We start from the raw sequence: 18125 nt of genomic DNA on the forward strand, positions 1-18125 counted from the left end.
GTTCGTGCCCCAGTCCAGGAAGATCCCACATGCCGCCCAGTGGCTGGGCCCGTGAGCCATGGCCACTGAGCCTGTGCTTCTGGAGCCTGTGCTCCGCAATGGGAGAGGCCGCAACAGTGAGAGGCCTGCGTACCGCAAAAAAAAAAAAAAGTTGCAGAACAGAGAATAACATTTGTCCTGTTGGACGTTTATAGGAACACTGTCACCAGACCTACATGGATAGTTGCAAGAACAAAGGATTCTGGCACCAAGAAGTGTGCACCAACCAGCCACACCCCCTTGCCTTTTGGTATAAAAGAAGCCTGAACCCTAACTCAGGGGAAATGGTTCTTTGGGACACTAGTCCCCCATCTTCCCAGTCTGCTGGCTTTCCAAATAAAGTCACTATTCCTTGTCCCAACACTTCTCTCGATTTATGGCCTGTCATTCAGCGAGCAGTATGAGCTTGGACTTGGTAACTATAACATGGCAAAACTCTTGTGAATTTTTTTTTTTTTTTTGGCCACACTGCACGGCTTGCAGGGTCTTAGTTTCCCAACCAGAGAGCGAACCCACGCCCCCTGCAATGGAAGCTCGGAGTCCTAACCACTGCACTGCCAGGGAAGTCCCAAAACTCCTGTGAATTGAATGCATTCCTGAGAAAGTCTGTCTGTATTATTGAAGGCTAAAGTAATAATAATGATGATGATGATGATGTTATATTATTGTCTTAAGGTAACTCTAACCAAATATTGCCTCGCTGAGGTTTTTGGTAGCGTAATAATACGTTGCTTCTTTATTGAAAAATAGCTACATCCAGCATGCTGACCAATGTAAATACTGCCCTGAATCTTGCTGACAGTTCACACTAGGAAAAAGAAGTTCCTTCAGCAAAGTTAATGTTCAGCTCAGCGTGTTACTAGCGCAACTTAACAGCCCTGTACAGAACACACCTATTCACTCACCCCAAGGAACACACCAAACAACAGGCTCTTCATCCAGCTGCAGCATCAGTTACATCACAAAACGCCCCTGGGTGAAAATGCAAGCCTCACAGGGCTAACAGTTGGAGCCACTTACTTACAATTGTTTCAACTCAGCTGACAGTAAGAAGAGGCGGGACAAAGCACTAACTCATAATGAGGAAGTGGCCCCCATTTTTTAAAAAAAGCACTTCCAGTCTTCTGTGCATCTTTAAAGTGAACTTACAGGCAAATGAAGCCCTGGAGAAAGTCTAAATGCAGATACTCCATACATTAAACTTATGTGTTAGATTCCTTATATTCAAGCAAACGCTGAGGAAGTGAAACAACAGCCATCTTTTTTGACTTCCGTGAGGCTAGTAGCAGGCCCCAGGGCAGAATGCTTTTCCCCTGCAACCCTGAGGGGAAAGCCTTCTTTAAAACAGATGTGGTTAAGAATACTTGAGGTAGGCACAAATAAGAAACAAATGGGCTCCTTTTAGAAATGCGAAGAGCAGTACTGGGAAGACAATGAAATTGCTTGCAGTTGCAAAAGCAAACTCCATGGGTGGGAAGAAGCAGGAACCTAAGGTAAAATAATTTAGGCCAAAGAAGGAAAGGGAAGCAAACACTTACTGCTAGGTTTGAGGCCCTTTACTAAAGCTGTTTGCATTTTTTTAAATTTAATACAACCACCCCTCTTTTCACGTGTATGAAACAGACAAGGAAATGACAAGAGACTTTAGCTTCATGTCACACAGCCAGCAAATGATTGGGACCAAGATTTGAACCCACATCTGGTCGAGTCCATTACCGGTGCTCTTTCTGTTATACTCAGCCACCTAGTTTAGAGAAATGGGGAGCAAAAGTCCTGGAAGTTACAAAGCTTCATGGGATGGCTCCATGGTTAGAGACGGGGCAGCTAGAAAAACCTAGGAAATGAAAAGAGCCTAAGAAAAGAAAAACTTGAGAAAGAAGTCCCTGAAATAGCCTGAACTAATGACACAATCAAGGTGGAGGTTAACCGATTCCAGCCTGGAGCTCAGAGGGGACCTGGCGCCTGCCCCACTTGAGTGGTACTTGACAGTTTACAAAGCATTTTTACTCCAGTTATTGTAGTGAACCTAGTAAAGCATGCGTTAATATCATCTTCATTCTTCATCTGAGAAAAAAATGAGTTTCCGTTTATAGGACTTGCCTAAGATCATACACCAGAAGTGCCAGAACAAAACTCTTGAGTCTAAATTGCAAATATTTTCTATTAACTCCACAGAGCCAGAGAAATGACTCTGGCTTGAATTAGAAATAGAAACAAAAGGATTAGCAGATAAAAACAAGGGGCAACCTGGTAGTAATAGTTAAAAGATGAGTCAGTGTTTTAAATTGAATCCAGTTAATGTCTAATGAGAGACTCAGGATAAGTTACCCATCTCTTCTGCAGGACATTTCTACCTGAGATTATCTGCCAACATTTAAAAATGGTTGGGAGTCTTTAAATTTTAAACTCTGGTATGTCTATCAAAGAAGAGGTAGAGGGCCTCCCTGGTGGCGCAAGTGGTTGAGAGTCCGCCTGCCGATGCAGGGGATACGGGTTCGTGCCCCGGTCTGGGAGGATCCCATATGCCGCGGAGCGGCTGGGCCTGTGAGCCATGGCCGCTGAGCCTGCGCGTCCGGAGCCTGTGCGTCCGGAGCCTGTGCTCCACAACGGGGGAGGCCACAACAGTGAGAGGCCCGCATACCGCAAAAAAAAAAAAAAAAAAAAAGAAGAGGTAGAATTGTCCTTCAGCATTCCAGAACAGGAGGTGATCAGGAAAGGCAAGAGAAGGGCCTTGTCCAAACCCTCAGTCTCTGGGGAGAAGTGTGCCCCTCCTTAACATCTTGGATAGAGATATCAGAAGTTCACCTGTGCTGACTAGGGCACCAGGACTCCCTGAATTTGGATTATACCAATCCCTTAATTTGAACACCAGTCCCTTAATTGGATAAGAAATTATAGGGAAAGAATTAAGCACTTATCTGCCTTTCCAGAACAAACCATGTCAGTGTAACCCAAAAGCCCCAGTTGATGAAGGAAAGCTCTTCTTTACAGGAGTATGCCAGCTAATAAATGTAGAAAGAATGCTAGAAACCAACAAGTAAACAACAAGACAAAATAAGACACAATTTGGCAACCGTTAATTTAATAATTGATTCAGGCAAAGATCATCAATGGTTGCTATAGACATTAAGTGATAGGTTGGTGGGCAAGGGGACAGCTGCATAAGGCCAAACAAAGTATCACCCCATAGCTTGCTCTCTGCTTACAAGGGAAAAATGTAACACGACAGGAGCAGCTAGCAGAGCAACAACCAGACATCACTTGCCTCCTGATATTACACACTATGACATATATGGCTTCATTCATGAAGTATTCTTGTTAAATAATGTTGAACCTACTCAACAATAAAAATACAGATAACCCAATTTAAAAATAAGCAAAGGATGTGAACAAACATTTCACCAAAGAAGATATGCAAATAGCCAATAAGCATGAAAAGATGCTCAACATCATTATCATCAGGGAAATGCAAATCAAAACCACAATGAGATACCCCTTCACACCCACCAGGATGGCTAAAATCAAAAAGTCAGATAATAACAAGTGTTGATGATGACGCAGAGAAACTGAAACCCTCATACATTGCTGGTGGGAATGTAAAATGGTGCAGCCCCTTTGAAAAACGATTTGATAGTTCCTCAAAATGTTAAACATAGAGTTACCATATGACCTAGCAATTCCACTCCTATGTATATACCCAAGAGACCTGAAAGCTGATGTCCACACGAAAACTGGGACACGGACATTCATAGCAGCATTATTCATAATAGCCAGAAAGGAGAAACAACCTGAGTATCCATGAACTTATGGAAGGAAAAATAAAACCATGGAATATTATTCAGTCATAGAAGAACTAGGAACTGCTAAGTACTGCAAAGTGGAGGAGGCTTGAAAATGTTATGCTCAGTGAAAGAAGCCAGTCACAAAAGGTCACATGTTGTATGATTCTATTTACGTGAAACATCCAGAGCAGACAAGTCCATAGAGACAGACAGTAGATTAGTGGTTTCCAGGGACCGGGGCAGTGGGGAGGTGGGGGAGATGGGGAATGACTGCAGAAGGATACTGGGTTTGTTTTGGGGGTGAGCAAAATATTCTGGTGTTAGACAGTGGTGATGGTTGCACAAGTCCCTGGGTATACAAAAAACATTGAACTGTACACTTTAAAGGGGTGAATTTTAGGGTATGTAAATTATATCTCATAACACTGTTATTTAGAAAATCACGGAGGTGTAGAAAACAAGGGGGAATGTGTACATACATATGTTTGTACATTTGAGACTCTCTCTGCAAAGAGATAAAAAATTCATGAATAGTGATTGTCTCTGGGGAGAGAATGATGGGCCTGGAGGCCAGAGTAGGAAGGAAACTTCCCTTAACACTGTTTTTACAAGTTTTGTTAACCATTTGCATTGTCTTACTATTCCCCAAATTAATTTTTTTTTTTTTTTTTTTTTTTTTTTTTTTTTTGCGGTACACGGGCCTCTCACCGTTGTGGCCTCTCCCGTTGCGGAGCACAGGCTCCGGACGCGCAGGCTCAGCGGCCATGGCTCACGGGCCCAGCCGCTCCGCGGCATGTGGGATCCTCCCAGACCGGGGCACAAACCCGTGTCCCCTACATCAGCAGGCGGACTTTCAACCACTGCGCCACCCGGGAAGCGCCCCCAAATTAATTTAAAAATAAGATTCTACGTGTTTTCTAAAGAAAACAATGTTTAACCTGAATATTTTCAAAATTACCAGTTTTCAGAAAATACAGAGATGGAATAACAGGCTAGACTACATTACAGAGAAACAGTCAAATGCAGAAGGTGGGACATTCTACAGGACATTAAGCAGTGACTCTTAAATACAGTGAGAAATAAAAAGGGGGGGTGTATTGGTCAAAATTAAGAGACTAGCGACTTCCCTGGTGGTGCAGTGGATAAGACTCTGTGCTCCCAATGCAGGGGGCCTGGGTTTGATCCCTGGTCGGGGAACTAGATCCCACATGCATGGCACAACTAAGAGTTGGCGTGCTGCAACTAAGGACCCCACGTGCTACAACTAAGGAGCTGACGAGCCGCAACTAAGGAGGCCCAGTGCAACCAAATAAATAAATAAAATAAAATAAAATAAAAAATTAAAAGAGACTGAAGAGCCAAATGTAATGCTTGTCATCCTTTGGGCCCCAGTCTGAATAAATCTAGCTATAAAGGACAGCTTTGGGGATATTGGAGAGATTTGATATGGACTGGGCATAAATTGGTAACAGGAAATTATTATTGATTTTGTTTAGTTTGATAGTAGTATGCTGGTTAGGTAGGGAAATGCTGTTACTGTCTTAGGAATGCATAGTAAAATATTTAGTGATGAAATGTCATGATGACTGTAATTTACTGTTACTTTGGATACATGAGTAAAGAGAAATTAAACAAATAGGGAAAATGCTAACAACAGTTACCTTTATGTAATGTGTCTATGGGTGTTCGTGATACTAATTTCTCCCTTTTTGTGTGTGTGTGTGAAAACATTTCTAATTAAAAATTAAAGGGACTTCCCTGGTTGTCCAGTGGTTAAGTGTACTTCCACTGCAGGGGGCACGGGTGCGACCCCTGGTTGAGGAATTAAGATCCCACATGCAGCGCGGACAAAAAAAAAAAAAATTTAAGAAAAAGATTTACCTGAGGACAAAGCAGTTAAGAAACCTGCTCCTTAAGGGATAAAAACCAACTTTTTTCACAAGCAATGCAATGGTGAGTGATGTGATGCAGTGTGAGTTCCGTGAGAGCAGGGATCATGTGTGATATCACTCATCGCGTGATGTAGCCTCACACACCTGGCCCCAAAGTCTGTACATTACAGTGATGATGAGAGACTGTCAAATGAATAAATGAATGAAGGAGGGGAAGAAGTCGGTATCCAAGGTGGCACAGTATAAAGACCGCAGAACTAGGGGTGGGAAGATCTGAGTTCAAGGTCTACCTCGACCCAAGCTGAGTGTATTTTGACAAGGCCCTTAGCTGCATGTGTCAGTGTTCTTCTCTATAATAGGAGGCTCATCCTATCACCTGCCTGAGCGACCTCACAGGGCTGCTGCGGGTCTCAGATGAGATAACACATGAGCAAGCCTCATTGCACTCACCTGCAAATAGCTCTAGAACCCACAACCCGTGTCCACACACCACCACCACCCTCCCCTGGACCCTGGCAATAGGTCTCTAGCTGTGGAATTCACTCTTCCTCCTCCACACCTCCCCTAAAAGTCCTTTACCCACAGGCAGCATCATTTTTAAAAAACTTTTTATAATTAGACTACTTTTTTTTTTTTTTTTTTGTGGTACGCAGGCCTCTCACTGTTTTGGCCTCTCCCCCTGCGGAGCACAGGCTCCGGACGCCCAGCCGCTCCGTGGCATGTGGGATCTTCCCGGACCGGGGCACAAACCCACAACCCCTGCATCGGCAGGTGGACTCTCAACCACTGTGCCACCAGGGAAGCCCTAATTAGACTACTTTTAAGGGAGAATTTTCAAACACACACAGAAGAATCACCAAAATTATCCACACACTCTAGTTCTTGCTTTATCTATTCCTTCCACACATGTGCATATTTATTTTTTTCTTTTTTGAAGTATTTTAACTGAAATCCCAGGCATCAAATTATTTCACCTGTCCATATTTCCATATGTATCTCTCCTAGAAAAGCAGTTTGTCTCCAAGATGTGTTTTATGGCCACTTTATTTCGACGTTTCCATCAGGATCCAACAAAGTCCTTACCTTACATTTGGTTAGCTTGTCTCTTAAGCCTCTTTTAATCTATGCAGTTCTCCCTCCTTTTTCTCCCATGCCATTTATTTGTTGAGGAAATGGAAATCTTTTAAAAATAAATCATGTCGGGGGAGGGAGGGATAAATTAGGAGTTTGGGATTGACATATTATAGACACTACTGTATTTAAAATAGATAACCGACAAGGACCTATTGTATAGCTCAGGGAACTCTACTCAATATTCTGTAATAAACTAAAATGGGAAAAGAATTTGAAAAAGAATAGATACATGTATATATATAACTGAATCACTTTGCTGTACACCTGAAACTAATGCAACATTGTAAACCAACTATACTACAATATAAAATAAAAATTTTTTTAAATCACGTCACTCATCTAGCTAGAATCCCTAATGGCATTCCACTGCTTCCTAGAATAAAGTAAGAAATACCTAGCGTTCGTTCATACTTTCATTCATTCAACAGATCGTATCAAAGCACCCACTATGTGCCCCAGACCCTACTCCTGGTGTGTACCTGGGAGACAGCGGTGAATAAGGCAGGTCAGACGCTGCCCTCAAAGGGTTCAGGCTCTAATGCGAAAGATGAGCAACACACAAGTAAACAAATAAAGTAGTTTTAGGCGGCTATACATGCTGGGATGAAATCAAGACAGAATGCAACAAAACAACACGCACGGGCGTCTGCATGTCAGCAGAGACCTGCGTGACGGGATGGTGCAGAGGGGAGAGGAGTGTCTACACCTGGGTGGGACTAGCTGGCTGTGGCCGAGGAATAGAAAGTGGCTAGTGAGGCTGGAGCCCAGCACATGAGGACATCAGGGTAATAAGGGATGAGGATGGAGAGCCAGCGTGACTGTATCATCACCACACGTGGTGAGAAGCTGGATGTCATTAAGTGCAAAGGGAAACACCTGGAAGGCTCTGAGCTGCAGTGTCCGTGTCTGACTTAGCTCCCCCAGTTCTTGCACCACCGCCCTCACTCACATTGGCTTTCATTCTGTCCTGAAGACATGCCAAGCTCCTCCTCTCTACAAGCTCCTGGTCTCACACTCAGTAACGAGGCACCATTCTGCCCCTCCCCCTTTTCACATGGCTAATCCCCTACCCATGCTTTAGTTCCAGGTGGAGAAGGTCCTCCTGACCCTCCACCTAGCTCAGTTTCACCACAATATATGAACTTCTTCCTCATAGCACAGTGTCATTACTAGTTTGTGTTTTTTGTGTGTTTTGTTTGTTTGTTTTTGCGGTACGCGGGCCTCTCACTGCCGTGGCCTCTCCCATTGCGGAGCACAGGCTCTGGACGCGCAGGCTCAGCGGCCATGGCTCACGGGCCCAGCCGCTCCGCGGCATGTGGGATCCTCCCGGACCGGGGCACGAACCCGTGTCCCCCGCATAGGCAGGCGGACTCTCAACCACTGCGCCACCAGGGAAGCCCTGTCGTTACTAGTTTAATGTCTGTCTTCCTCACTAGACTGTCAAGAGCAGAAACAACACTGGTCTGGTTTCAATCTCTATCTCCAAAGCCTAGCCTTGGTCCTGGCATGTTAGGCAACAAATTAAATATTTGTTGAATGACTAGATGATGTATCTCAACATTGCACTGCATTATATGAGAAATAATAGCCAGTGTCCTGTACATAGTAAAGGTATATATTCAACATCTGGTCACTTGATCAGAGAATACCAAAGATCCACAATAAAATGAACCTTAGAGATAATCTTACCAAACCTCTTTGTTTTATAATAAGAGAGATCTGGAATAATAAGAGGGTGAGATATGAAGTGACTGGACCTCAATTATAAGTTGGTTAATCAACCTGATTCATCAATTTCACTTTAGCCCCCATTAGAAATTAATACTCTATCAAGTATTCTGCGACTCAGCCAGGGCCACTGTTAGACCACAGGGAGCCTTTGGGCAAATTAGAAGCAAGTACCCTTTCCTCTGAATGGCCCCAGGCCCATGCTGAGGTTCAGGGCTTGGTGAGTGGCCTGAGGGCTGGACTTTAGCCGGTTTGCCCCCTCAGTTAGAGCCTTGTGCTGCAAACCACCTGCATAACCATGGGTGGTGGCCCCGGGCTTAACCATAAACTTCCTATGTGCCAGTAAGTGTGGCAGGTTCACGAGTGATGTCAAGAGGAATACACACAATCTCAGGGAGCCAGGCTGGCCTGCAGCTCAAGACTAGGACGGGGCTGCATGTACCCTCCCATCAAACCTGCACCTCCCCAAAAAAGTCACGGGACCATGTCGAATATGGAGAAACACCTATTTAACTTGTAGTTTGCTGTCAAAGAACTTAATGACAATGCCAAGAAATATGAGAGAGAAGAAAAGGCTGGAAAGGCCAAGATTAAAAAGGCCATTTAGAAGAGCAATCCAGAAGTGGCAAGAACACACATTGAAAATGCAATCCACCAGAGTTAACAAGCAATTAATTACTGGAGTGTGAGCACTGGGGCTCCTGCTGTGGCAGCAGGAGTTCAGACTACGGGCAAGGTGACAAAGTTCACGGCCATTGGTTGGCTCTGCAGATGCTACATGGAGGGGTATGAACCTCCATGAAAAGATGTTTGTCCCGATGGACACGTGTAAACACCAACTGGAAATGCTGAAGGTTCAAACGCAACAAAGGGAAGACACGATGAGTCACTCCACAACCCTAACAATACCACAAAACCAAGTGGATATGTTGCTCCAAGAAATGGCATATGAAGCTGGCCTTGATGTCAAATGCAACTAGGTTCTATAGGCACAAGTGTTGCTTCAATGGAACAGGATGAACTCTTAAGAGACTTGCTTGTCTGAGTGATCAAGAGTAAGTTACAGAACTGGTACTTCTGTTTACTTTACTTGCTTCTAAAATATTTTGTGTGTATATATACAGATAAGTTGCACTCCAATTACACTAAGAACACTATGTATGCCAGAATGCTTAAACACTATTTGTATGTAGTGCTTTCTTTTGCTTTGCTGTACTTCCCAGTACATTAAGAAATTGCAGGGGGAAAAAAAAAAAGAAATTGCAGGGAGTTTCCATTTTGACATATTTTACGGTTCCGTATATTATGCGTAAAAGTACGAGGGACGTCTTTTTGTCCATGTCTTTGACAGAGTAGCATTAGCTTGCTGTGTATGAAACATCTTTCTCAAAAATTAACATAAAAAATCTAGCACAAGGGACTTCCCTGGCGGTCTAGTGGTTAAGACTTCGCCTTCCAATGCAGGGGGTGCAGGTTCGATCCCTGGTCAGGGAAATAAGATCCCACATGCCATGCAGCACGGCCTAAATAAATAAATATTTTTTTAAAAAGGAATTCCTTGGTAAGGTTAGTGGAATAAAGCAACATTTTCTTTCTTTCTTTCTTTCTTTTTTTTTTTTTGCCGTGCCTTCCCGATCAGGGATTGAACCCATACCCCCTGCAATGGAAATGTGGAGCCTTAACCACTGGACCACCAGGGAAGTCCCTGAAGCAAGTTTTGAAGAAAGTCAGTGGCCTGTATTGGCAGAGAAGGTAGTGTAAAAATAGGAAGAACGTTAGAAGACCTTAAGAGTTAAATTTACACTACTTAAGGAAAGATTCCTATATGTAAGTGGTATAATGAAAATCAGTTTGTGGAAGATGTATGTGGTGTGTGTGTGTGTGAGAGAGAGACAGACAGACAGACAGTCATGAGGAAGGGAGATGAGGAGATGAGTCAGGAGAGCAGTATACAATCTTTTTGCTTCCAAGGATATCCTTTTATTATTTTTCCATAGCCATAAATAATTTTTTTTTTTTTTTTTTTTTTGCGGTACGTGGGCCTTTCACTGTTGTGGCCTCTCCCGTTGCGGAGCACAGGCTCCGGACACGCAGGCTCAGCGGCCATGGATCACAGGCCTAGCCGCTCCGCGGCATGTGGGATCTTCCCAGACCGGGGCACGAGCCCGTGTCTCCTGCGTCGGCAGGCGGACTCTCAACCACTGCGCCACCAGAGAAGCCCAGCCATAAATAATTTTATTTCCCAAACTGAACTTATTAAACAATAACTAATTCATTTCTCCATGTTTATGAATCAAGCCATGAATAACATCATATGTAATCAAATCATGTACTAGATTTAAACACTGGCCCACTCCCCTCTCATTACTCAGGATGGGGTCCAAAGAATGACTGGCTTCATCACTGGGACTGTGCTGATTTAAAAATAAAGAGATTACTCCAAGTGGAGAATCAGATCTTATCATGCAATGGCCCACAGGATCAAGTCAGGAAACCAAGATGTCCCCTCGCTCCACCATGGAATATTCCCCAGCAATACCCTCTGCCTTGGAACAGCTCTCAAATTAAGGCAGAGGTATACGATGTCTAGATACCATCAAATCAGTGGCTCTTGAACATTTTGGTCTCAGGATCCCTTTATATTCTTAAAAATTATTAAAGAACCCCCAGAATCTCATGTTTATATAGGTTATATTGATCAATACTTATCATGCCAGAAATTAAAATTGAGAAAAATTTAAATATTTATAATACTTAAATAACAATGAACTCATTACATGTTAACATAATTTTAAAGAAAATAAAACCCACAAGTACCTAGGGGGAGAAGTGTCATTGTTGTACACTTGTGCAAATCAATTTGATGTCTGGCTTAATGGAAGATAGCTGGATTCTCCTATCTTCTACATTCAATCTGTTGTGATAAATATCACAACACATGTAGATACCACATATCCTGTAGCCTCTAGTGAGCTCCACTATATACACATGAGAGCATGGGAGTATAAAAAGCAAACAACATTTTCGTATTACCAGGAAAAGAGTTTTGACCTTGTGAATTTCTTGAAAAAGTCTCCAGGACGCCCAGGAGTCCCCAGACCACACTGTTAGAACTGATGAGTTGGGTCATCACTAATGGTACCCTTTCCAAGGGCTCCAAACCCAGCTCTCAGCTTGTTCCCAGCTTTCCTACTTCACCCTGTAAACCAGTGTCAAGGCTTCCATTCACCTTCCAACCTAACTGCTCTTTTGAAGGTCTACAAGCTCCAGGGCATCTCCATGTTCTGGTCCCCTTGTTGGTCTCCAACACCACCAAGTCAAACCTGGACTAATGCCTTTTCACTCAAGTCAGTTCTGCCAACCATCTCATCATTCTCTCACGCCTCAAGACCAAGAACCTCTCCCTCCCTGCCTTCTCCTCCACGTTCCATGTGTGACTGGTCAGAAATCTTGCTGATGCATCTTAGATCAACTCAGGTTCACCCGCTCCTCTCCTTGCCCCATTCCTGTACGCTCTAATTCCTGCATATCTGATAAATCAGTAACTTATGGGACTGGTTTTCCTGCTCCCAAACTCTTCTTGTCCATTTGTTCATGCTGTCTTGCAAACCACTGCCAGACTTATCTTACTAAAGATGGGCATGCCTTGTGACCAGCTACAGACAGTATAACCCAGCAACCACTAACCTTCCAGGAGCCATCTTTCATGACCCTTCATGTAATGTATTGCATCGTTTGGCTCCACATCTTCAGCTCTCCCTGTATCCAGCTCTCGTCTGTTACCAGCACGGCGGGGGCGGGGGGGGGGGGGAATGACCTGCCTCACCTGTTGACTCTGGGCTCAGCCATGAGACTTGCTTTAGTCCCTGAGATGTTAGGAGGCATGACCCAAGAGAAGGCTTGGAAAAGCACTATGCATTTCCACTTACTCTTTTATGCTTCTGACATCTCCATGAAAAAGGACATGCTTAAGCTGGCCCTCTGAAGCAGCACCATCCAACAGAATTTTTAGTGGTGATGGATACATTCAACAGCAACATTGTCCGATCTAGTGGCCACTAGCCACTAGTGAGGGTGTTGAACATTTGAAATGTGGCTAGTGTGACTCAAAAGCTGACATTTTAATATTATTTCATTTTAATTAATTTAAAATAGCTATACATGGCTAATGACCATATTAGGCAAAACAGCTGTGGAGGTTGAGACACCCCCCCTCCCCCACCACCTCCCAGAGCAGAACCAGATCATCCCAGTTGCTCCTGCTGAAGCCGCCTTAAATCAGCCCACCACCTGCGGATTCCAGACACATGAGCAAAAAGTGCTTACAGTTATATGCCACTGACGTTTTTGTGGTTGGTTGTTACACAGCAAGAGCTAACTGATACATTTATCCCCTGACCCCACGGCCTATCCCAGACTGAACCCTCCTATGCCAACAAAAACACTCTGCTCCAGTGGGGTCATATTCCTCACTCTCCCAGCATATGCCAAGCTTGTTCCCATCCTCATGCATTTACCCCTGCAGTATCTCCCACCATGAATGGCCTCTCCATTTCTCCCTCCGTCTACTGAAAATGGACCTGTCTTTCAAGTCTTAAATGTAACCTCCTCTGTAAAATCTTTCCTCACTACTCTAACTCACAGCACTCCCTTGGGTGCATCACATGTTTTAGGTCTGATGCTTGAAAGCACTATGAGTCAGACACAGACTTGGGCTGAAATCCTAGTTTGAGGGGTTTTTGGGGGTTTTTTTTTTTTGCGGTTCATGGGCCTCTCACTGTTGTGGCCTCTCCTGTTGTGGAGCACAGGCTCCGGACGCGCAGGCTCAGCGGCCATGGCTCACGGGCCCAGCCGCTCCGTGGCATGTGGGATCCTCCCAGACCGGGGCACGAACCTGCGTCCCCTGCATCGGCAGGCGGACTCTCAACCACTGAGCCACCAGGGAAGCCCGAGTTTGGGTATTTTTAATTGATGCGATGGCCTTGGGTAATTACTAATTATTGTTATTCTTTTTTCATCTGAAAAAAAGGGGGCACGTTGTTTTGAGGATTAAATAATGTAAAACTTGCAAGTCCCTGACACATGTAGATATACTCATCCAATAATCACTTTCCTTCTCAGCGGGTTTCCTTTCATTTTCTTAATCTAATGCCCAGAACAGTACAGACCATCTAGTTCACGCTCACACTTCCTGTCAATTCACCCTTCCACTCAGGGCCATGTGAGGGTTTCCATCAGCTCAAAACAGCATCTACAAAACTACAAATAGTGGTGGGTGCTGTGATGTGGCACCAGACCCTCATTCAGCTCCTGGGAGTGCGGTCCTCAGCCCTCCTCTTCGATAACTGCCTCCGTGGAAAAAACTGCCTCATCCGAGGGTCACACCTCGGTCCAGGGCAGCCCTTATGGAATCACTGATCTCTGTAAGGACACGGAGGTCCATCCCTCTCAGGAGACTTGAGAGAGCTCTGAAAGGCCATCCCACCTCCAGAGCTCCCAGGGGATTGGCTGGATACCCTTGCTGACCTGCACTGCAGCTCCACTACTCCGCTCAGTCTTTCTCCACTACTCTCCCTTCTACAAGTGTGAATCTGCGAAGCTCGCCCTAATGAAATAACCTACCTGCTTATCTCCATCTCAGAGTCCTTCCTGGGAACCCAACCTGAAGCACAGAAATAAGATGCAAAGAGAGCTCTGGGAGTCTTTCTCACTGAAATGCAGATTAAAAACCCAAACTAGCTCAGAAGGTGTGGACTGACGGGAGTCACTTTTTAGCAATCGATTTTCTAGGTCTTTAGAACGTAATGTGGTTAGTTTGATGCCACAAGTAAAGAAGGGCAAGAGGGCCCTAATTTAACATAGGGGTTCATAAATAGAATTCAGTGGGTCTGTTAACCTAGAGAGAAAAAGAAATTTCATTTTAATTTTCAGTAACCCGTAACTGGTATTTAGCATTTCCTTCCATTATAAATGTAGGCAACAAAACACAGTAGTATTAGCACTTAATGACCTTGCCACTAACAGAAGTCACAGATATTCTCCTATCACATTATAGTCACGGTAGGTGTCTCTGAATATTGTTTACAGTCCCCATGACCTTGAAAGTTCCGACATTAGCTGATCGTACACTGGATCCACTGCTACACCTTGCTATTTAATACGGTTAAAAAGAAAAAAAACACATATATTACTTAATACCATTTTTAAAAAATATTTTAACTCATTTTTCAACAGAATTGATCTCCTTGGCAATCCTGTGGATTTTATCTTATGCATTTAAAAACCTAAGACAGGGTCTTACAGGCTACAGCAGACTGAGCAAGGAGGTCAGGGCAGTCAACCAACAAGGGGACACCCTCTGTCGGTGGAGACTTCGAGGACTCATTCTTTTTGGGCAAAGCCGACAAGCTCCACGTGAGTGTTGTCCCGGGCGAAATCTGCCCCGGCCAGAAGACGAGCACAGCCATTTCACCGGCAGGACAAGCTCCAGCCGCTGATGGCGTTGTTTCCTCCACTTCTGGAATGCACACAGCTTTATATGAAATCCACATGGTGCGCGGCGGCGGCACGAAAGGACTTTACCAAGTTGACAGCGTCCCCGAGCCCGGCCAGTTCAGAGAAGGATCCAGAGAGCGAAAGGTCCCTGTCCCGCTCCCCATCTGGCCACCCTCCCCCCGCCCCCCATGGTGACAGTGCACGGCTACAGGAAATTGGATCACCGGGGCGCCCTTTCCCAGCCCTTAACTCTGGACTGAGAGCAGAATCATTGCCAAGGCATGTCCGGAGTCCACACACACAACTGCGGGGGCTGTCGGCTACATTCCCGGGGCGGAGAGCCCGGTTTGGCGGTCTTTTCCTGCCCCGGCACCTACGGCAGTCGCAGGGCCCCCGCGCCGGCTGCAACCCAGCTCTGCCTTTGCCCCGCGCCCGCGCCTGGTCCCAACCGCACCGGGTCCTGTCCCCAAAAGGCAGGGGACAATGGCGAGACGCGCACCGACTTCTCGGAGGCGATACGGTCCACAGCCGCCGGGGTGGAAACGCCGCCCGGGTCCCGGGGTCCGGGGTCCGGGGTCGCGGGGTTCCGGAGTCGGGCAGGGCGCGCGCGGGGCGGCGCAGACGGGACGAGCTCCCCAGACCCGAGTGCACCTCGGGCGACAGTGACCAGGCGGCGTGGAGGCGTCGGCGGGCCGGGCGGAGGCGGGAGCCCCCTTGGGCTTGGAGACCGAGCGCCGCACCCCGCGCCCCGGCGGCCTGCGGGTCCGGGTCCCCGCCCACGACGCTCACGTCCGTCCGGCTCCGCGGGCGCCCCCGGCCCGCCCGGGCCTTCCTTCCGACGCCGCGTCAGCCCCCCGCGCCCTCCCAGACAACTGCCCCCATCTCCCGCCCGGGGTCGCACTCACGTAGACCGAGTTGAGGTCGGATTTGTCGAAGAAGCGGAGCGCAGTGCTCAGCTCCAGGGCTGGGGAGACGCGGTCGTCCCCGGCCTCCAGCTCCAGGTCCCCCTGCCCGGGGCCGAAGGGAAAGAGCTCCTGGCGGCTCAGGCAGCCCCCGGGCCCCGCCAGCAGCAGCAGCAGCAGCAGCGCCCGCGTCCACGCAGCTCCGCTCCGGCGGACCGCGGCCAACATGTTCCCGGACTGCCGTCCCGCAAACCGAAGGGCTCTACCGCCGGAGGCTGAGGAAGGCGGAGATGTAATCGGACGCCCCTCGGCAGCCCCTCCGCGTCTCCCGCCTCCCGAGGTTCCCACCCCGGGAAACAGGGGAGGGGAACCGAGGGGAGATGGGGAGGGCCCCGCCCCGTCCACAGGGCGCGCCGCGGAGGCTGCCCAATGGCCGCGAGGGGGAGGGCGAGGGGCGACACCTAATCCCCCAGCCGTTCTGCCCGGGTCGCCCTCCTTCCCCGCGGGGTGATGGGCGCTGGTGGCCGCGATTCCCGAAACCTGCCCAGTTCCCACCGAACGGCCCCTCCGGGAGTAAGAGCAGAGGGCCAGGCTCTGCACCATTATCCTCGGCCCAGGGCTAAGTCGTGGAGATCGGGCGACGCGGAAATGCCCTGGATTCGGGGACACAGTCCACCCCAACGCTGCTTGGTGGCGTCCGGAGGTCGGACATGGTCAGACTGGTAGGAAGAGCGGGGCGTAGGTGCTGAGGATCAGCAAGAAGGGATCGGGCCAGGAGCATGGCCATTTACTCATCCCTCCATTCTTTCAGCTTTATTGAGTGTGGAAGCCTATGCTTGGTAATGGGAACTTCGGCCAGAAGTCGGGTCCAACCCCCAAAGTCATGAGTGTGTAACAGTGTTAGGCAGGGTGGAGCCCCCAAGTGATAAAGGACATCGGGAATGGAAGAACTGGTCAAGGATAGCATCTTTGGGGATATGGAAATCAAACCAGGTCTTCCGGAAGGGATAGAATTTCACCAGGGGGCTGCAGGAGGAACTTTCTAGAAGCTGGAGGGCTGAGCTGTGGGTGGATTCAAGGTGCCATCCCCCGGTGGAGAATTCGGGAAAGGAATTTCCGAATTCCAGTTCGAAGTAAGTTTAATACCAAACCTAGGAATTTGAACTCGCTCTAACCCTCACAGGAGAACTATTGAGAGTTCTTGACAAAGGGAGATAAGCCACGTAAGTGGTATCCGAAATAATCCGTTGGTCATTAATTTGGCACTGGGTTGAAAAAAGAGACACAGAGGTCATCAGAGGATCGCTGAAAGAAAAAAAAAGGGATGAGGAAGGAAAACTGAGAAGAAATGAATCTAAAAGACATTACAGTGAAAGAAGGAATAAGACCTGATTATAAATTTGATATGGGGGATGGGGGGAGAGGAGAAGAGTTTAAATTGGGTGGAAGGTTTTGAGCCTGGAGGATTGCAAAACCTGTGTTGCCTTTTGAAATCAGGGAATGGGAGCTGGGAAGTTGGGAGTTGGGTATGTGTTTGGTGTCAGACCTGTTAACCTGGAGGGGTCAACAGGGTATCCCCCATTGCCTGTTGCCCACTAAAATTAAGGACCTGGGACCCAGTTTGGGAGAATTCTCCCAATAAACAGCAAGTTCTGTATAATGTTTAAGGAGCATGAGTCCAGTAGAAAATATGAAGAAAAAGCCAACGAAATACACCATCGTTTTGCAATCACAATACCCCTAGGAGACAGAAACCATCCCCACTTTACAGAAGAGAGACAGGGACCCAGAGAGGTTTAAATCACTTTGCTAAGGTCACACAGCTGCAAGCCTGCCCGAGACCCAGGGTGGTCTGGTTCCCCCTTCACCACTACACTAAGTGGAGTCATTATTGCTACGTTTGTTTCTCTTGATGTTAAAGAGCAGCTAACGCTGCCTGCCTGCAATCTGTTGCCAGATCCAGTGGCTTTTCTTTCAGTTCCCTCCCAGAATTGCAGCGCCCGGAGCCTGAAGCCTCCGTCCTGCCCCAGAAGGACTTCCTACTCTACCCCATGCCATCTGTAGCCTCAGCTGCTGCACCGCCCGTCTCTGGGCTTCTGGGCCCCAGCTCTGCCCGTTCCAATGGAGAGAACCCCATACAGAGGCCCTTCTTT

The 18125-nt window shown here is 46.9% G+C and overlaps 1 protein-coding gene and 1 pseudogene across 3 annotated transcripts in view; one reads left to right on the top strand and one right to left on the bottom strand.

Moving 5' to 3' along the window:
* The window catches only part of NID1 (nidogen 1), a 94309-nt gene extending 77969 nt beyond the window's left edge, over positions 1-16340 (bottom strand). For 2 of the 3 annotated variants that reach the window (XM_060108138.1, XM_060108153.1), the window contains exon 1: positions 15976-16340. In XM_060108138.1, the coding sequence (XP_059964121.1) occupies positions 15976-16200 (225 nt within the window). In that variant the 5' untranslated portion in view covers positions 16201-16340. The remainder of the gene's footprint in view (positions 1-15975) is intronic. The other variant, XM_060108145.1, reaches the window with a different exon arrangement.
* LOC132496793 (charged multivesicular body protein 1B2-like) lies at positions 9060-9620 on the top strand (annotated as a pseudogene).
* Positions 16341-18125: the final 1785 nt, after the last annotated feature.

This window comes from Mesoplodon densirostris, chromosome 1 (assembly GCF_025265405.1).
Source record: "Mesoplodon densirostris isolate mMesDen1 chromosome 1, mMesDen1 primary haplotype, whole genome shotgun sequence".
NCBI classification, from domain to species: domain Eukaryota; kingdom Metazoa; phylum Chordata; class Mammalia; order Artiodactyla; family Ziphiidae; genus Mesoplodon; species Mesoplodon densirostris.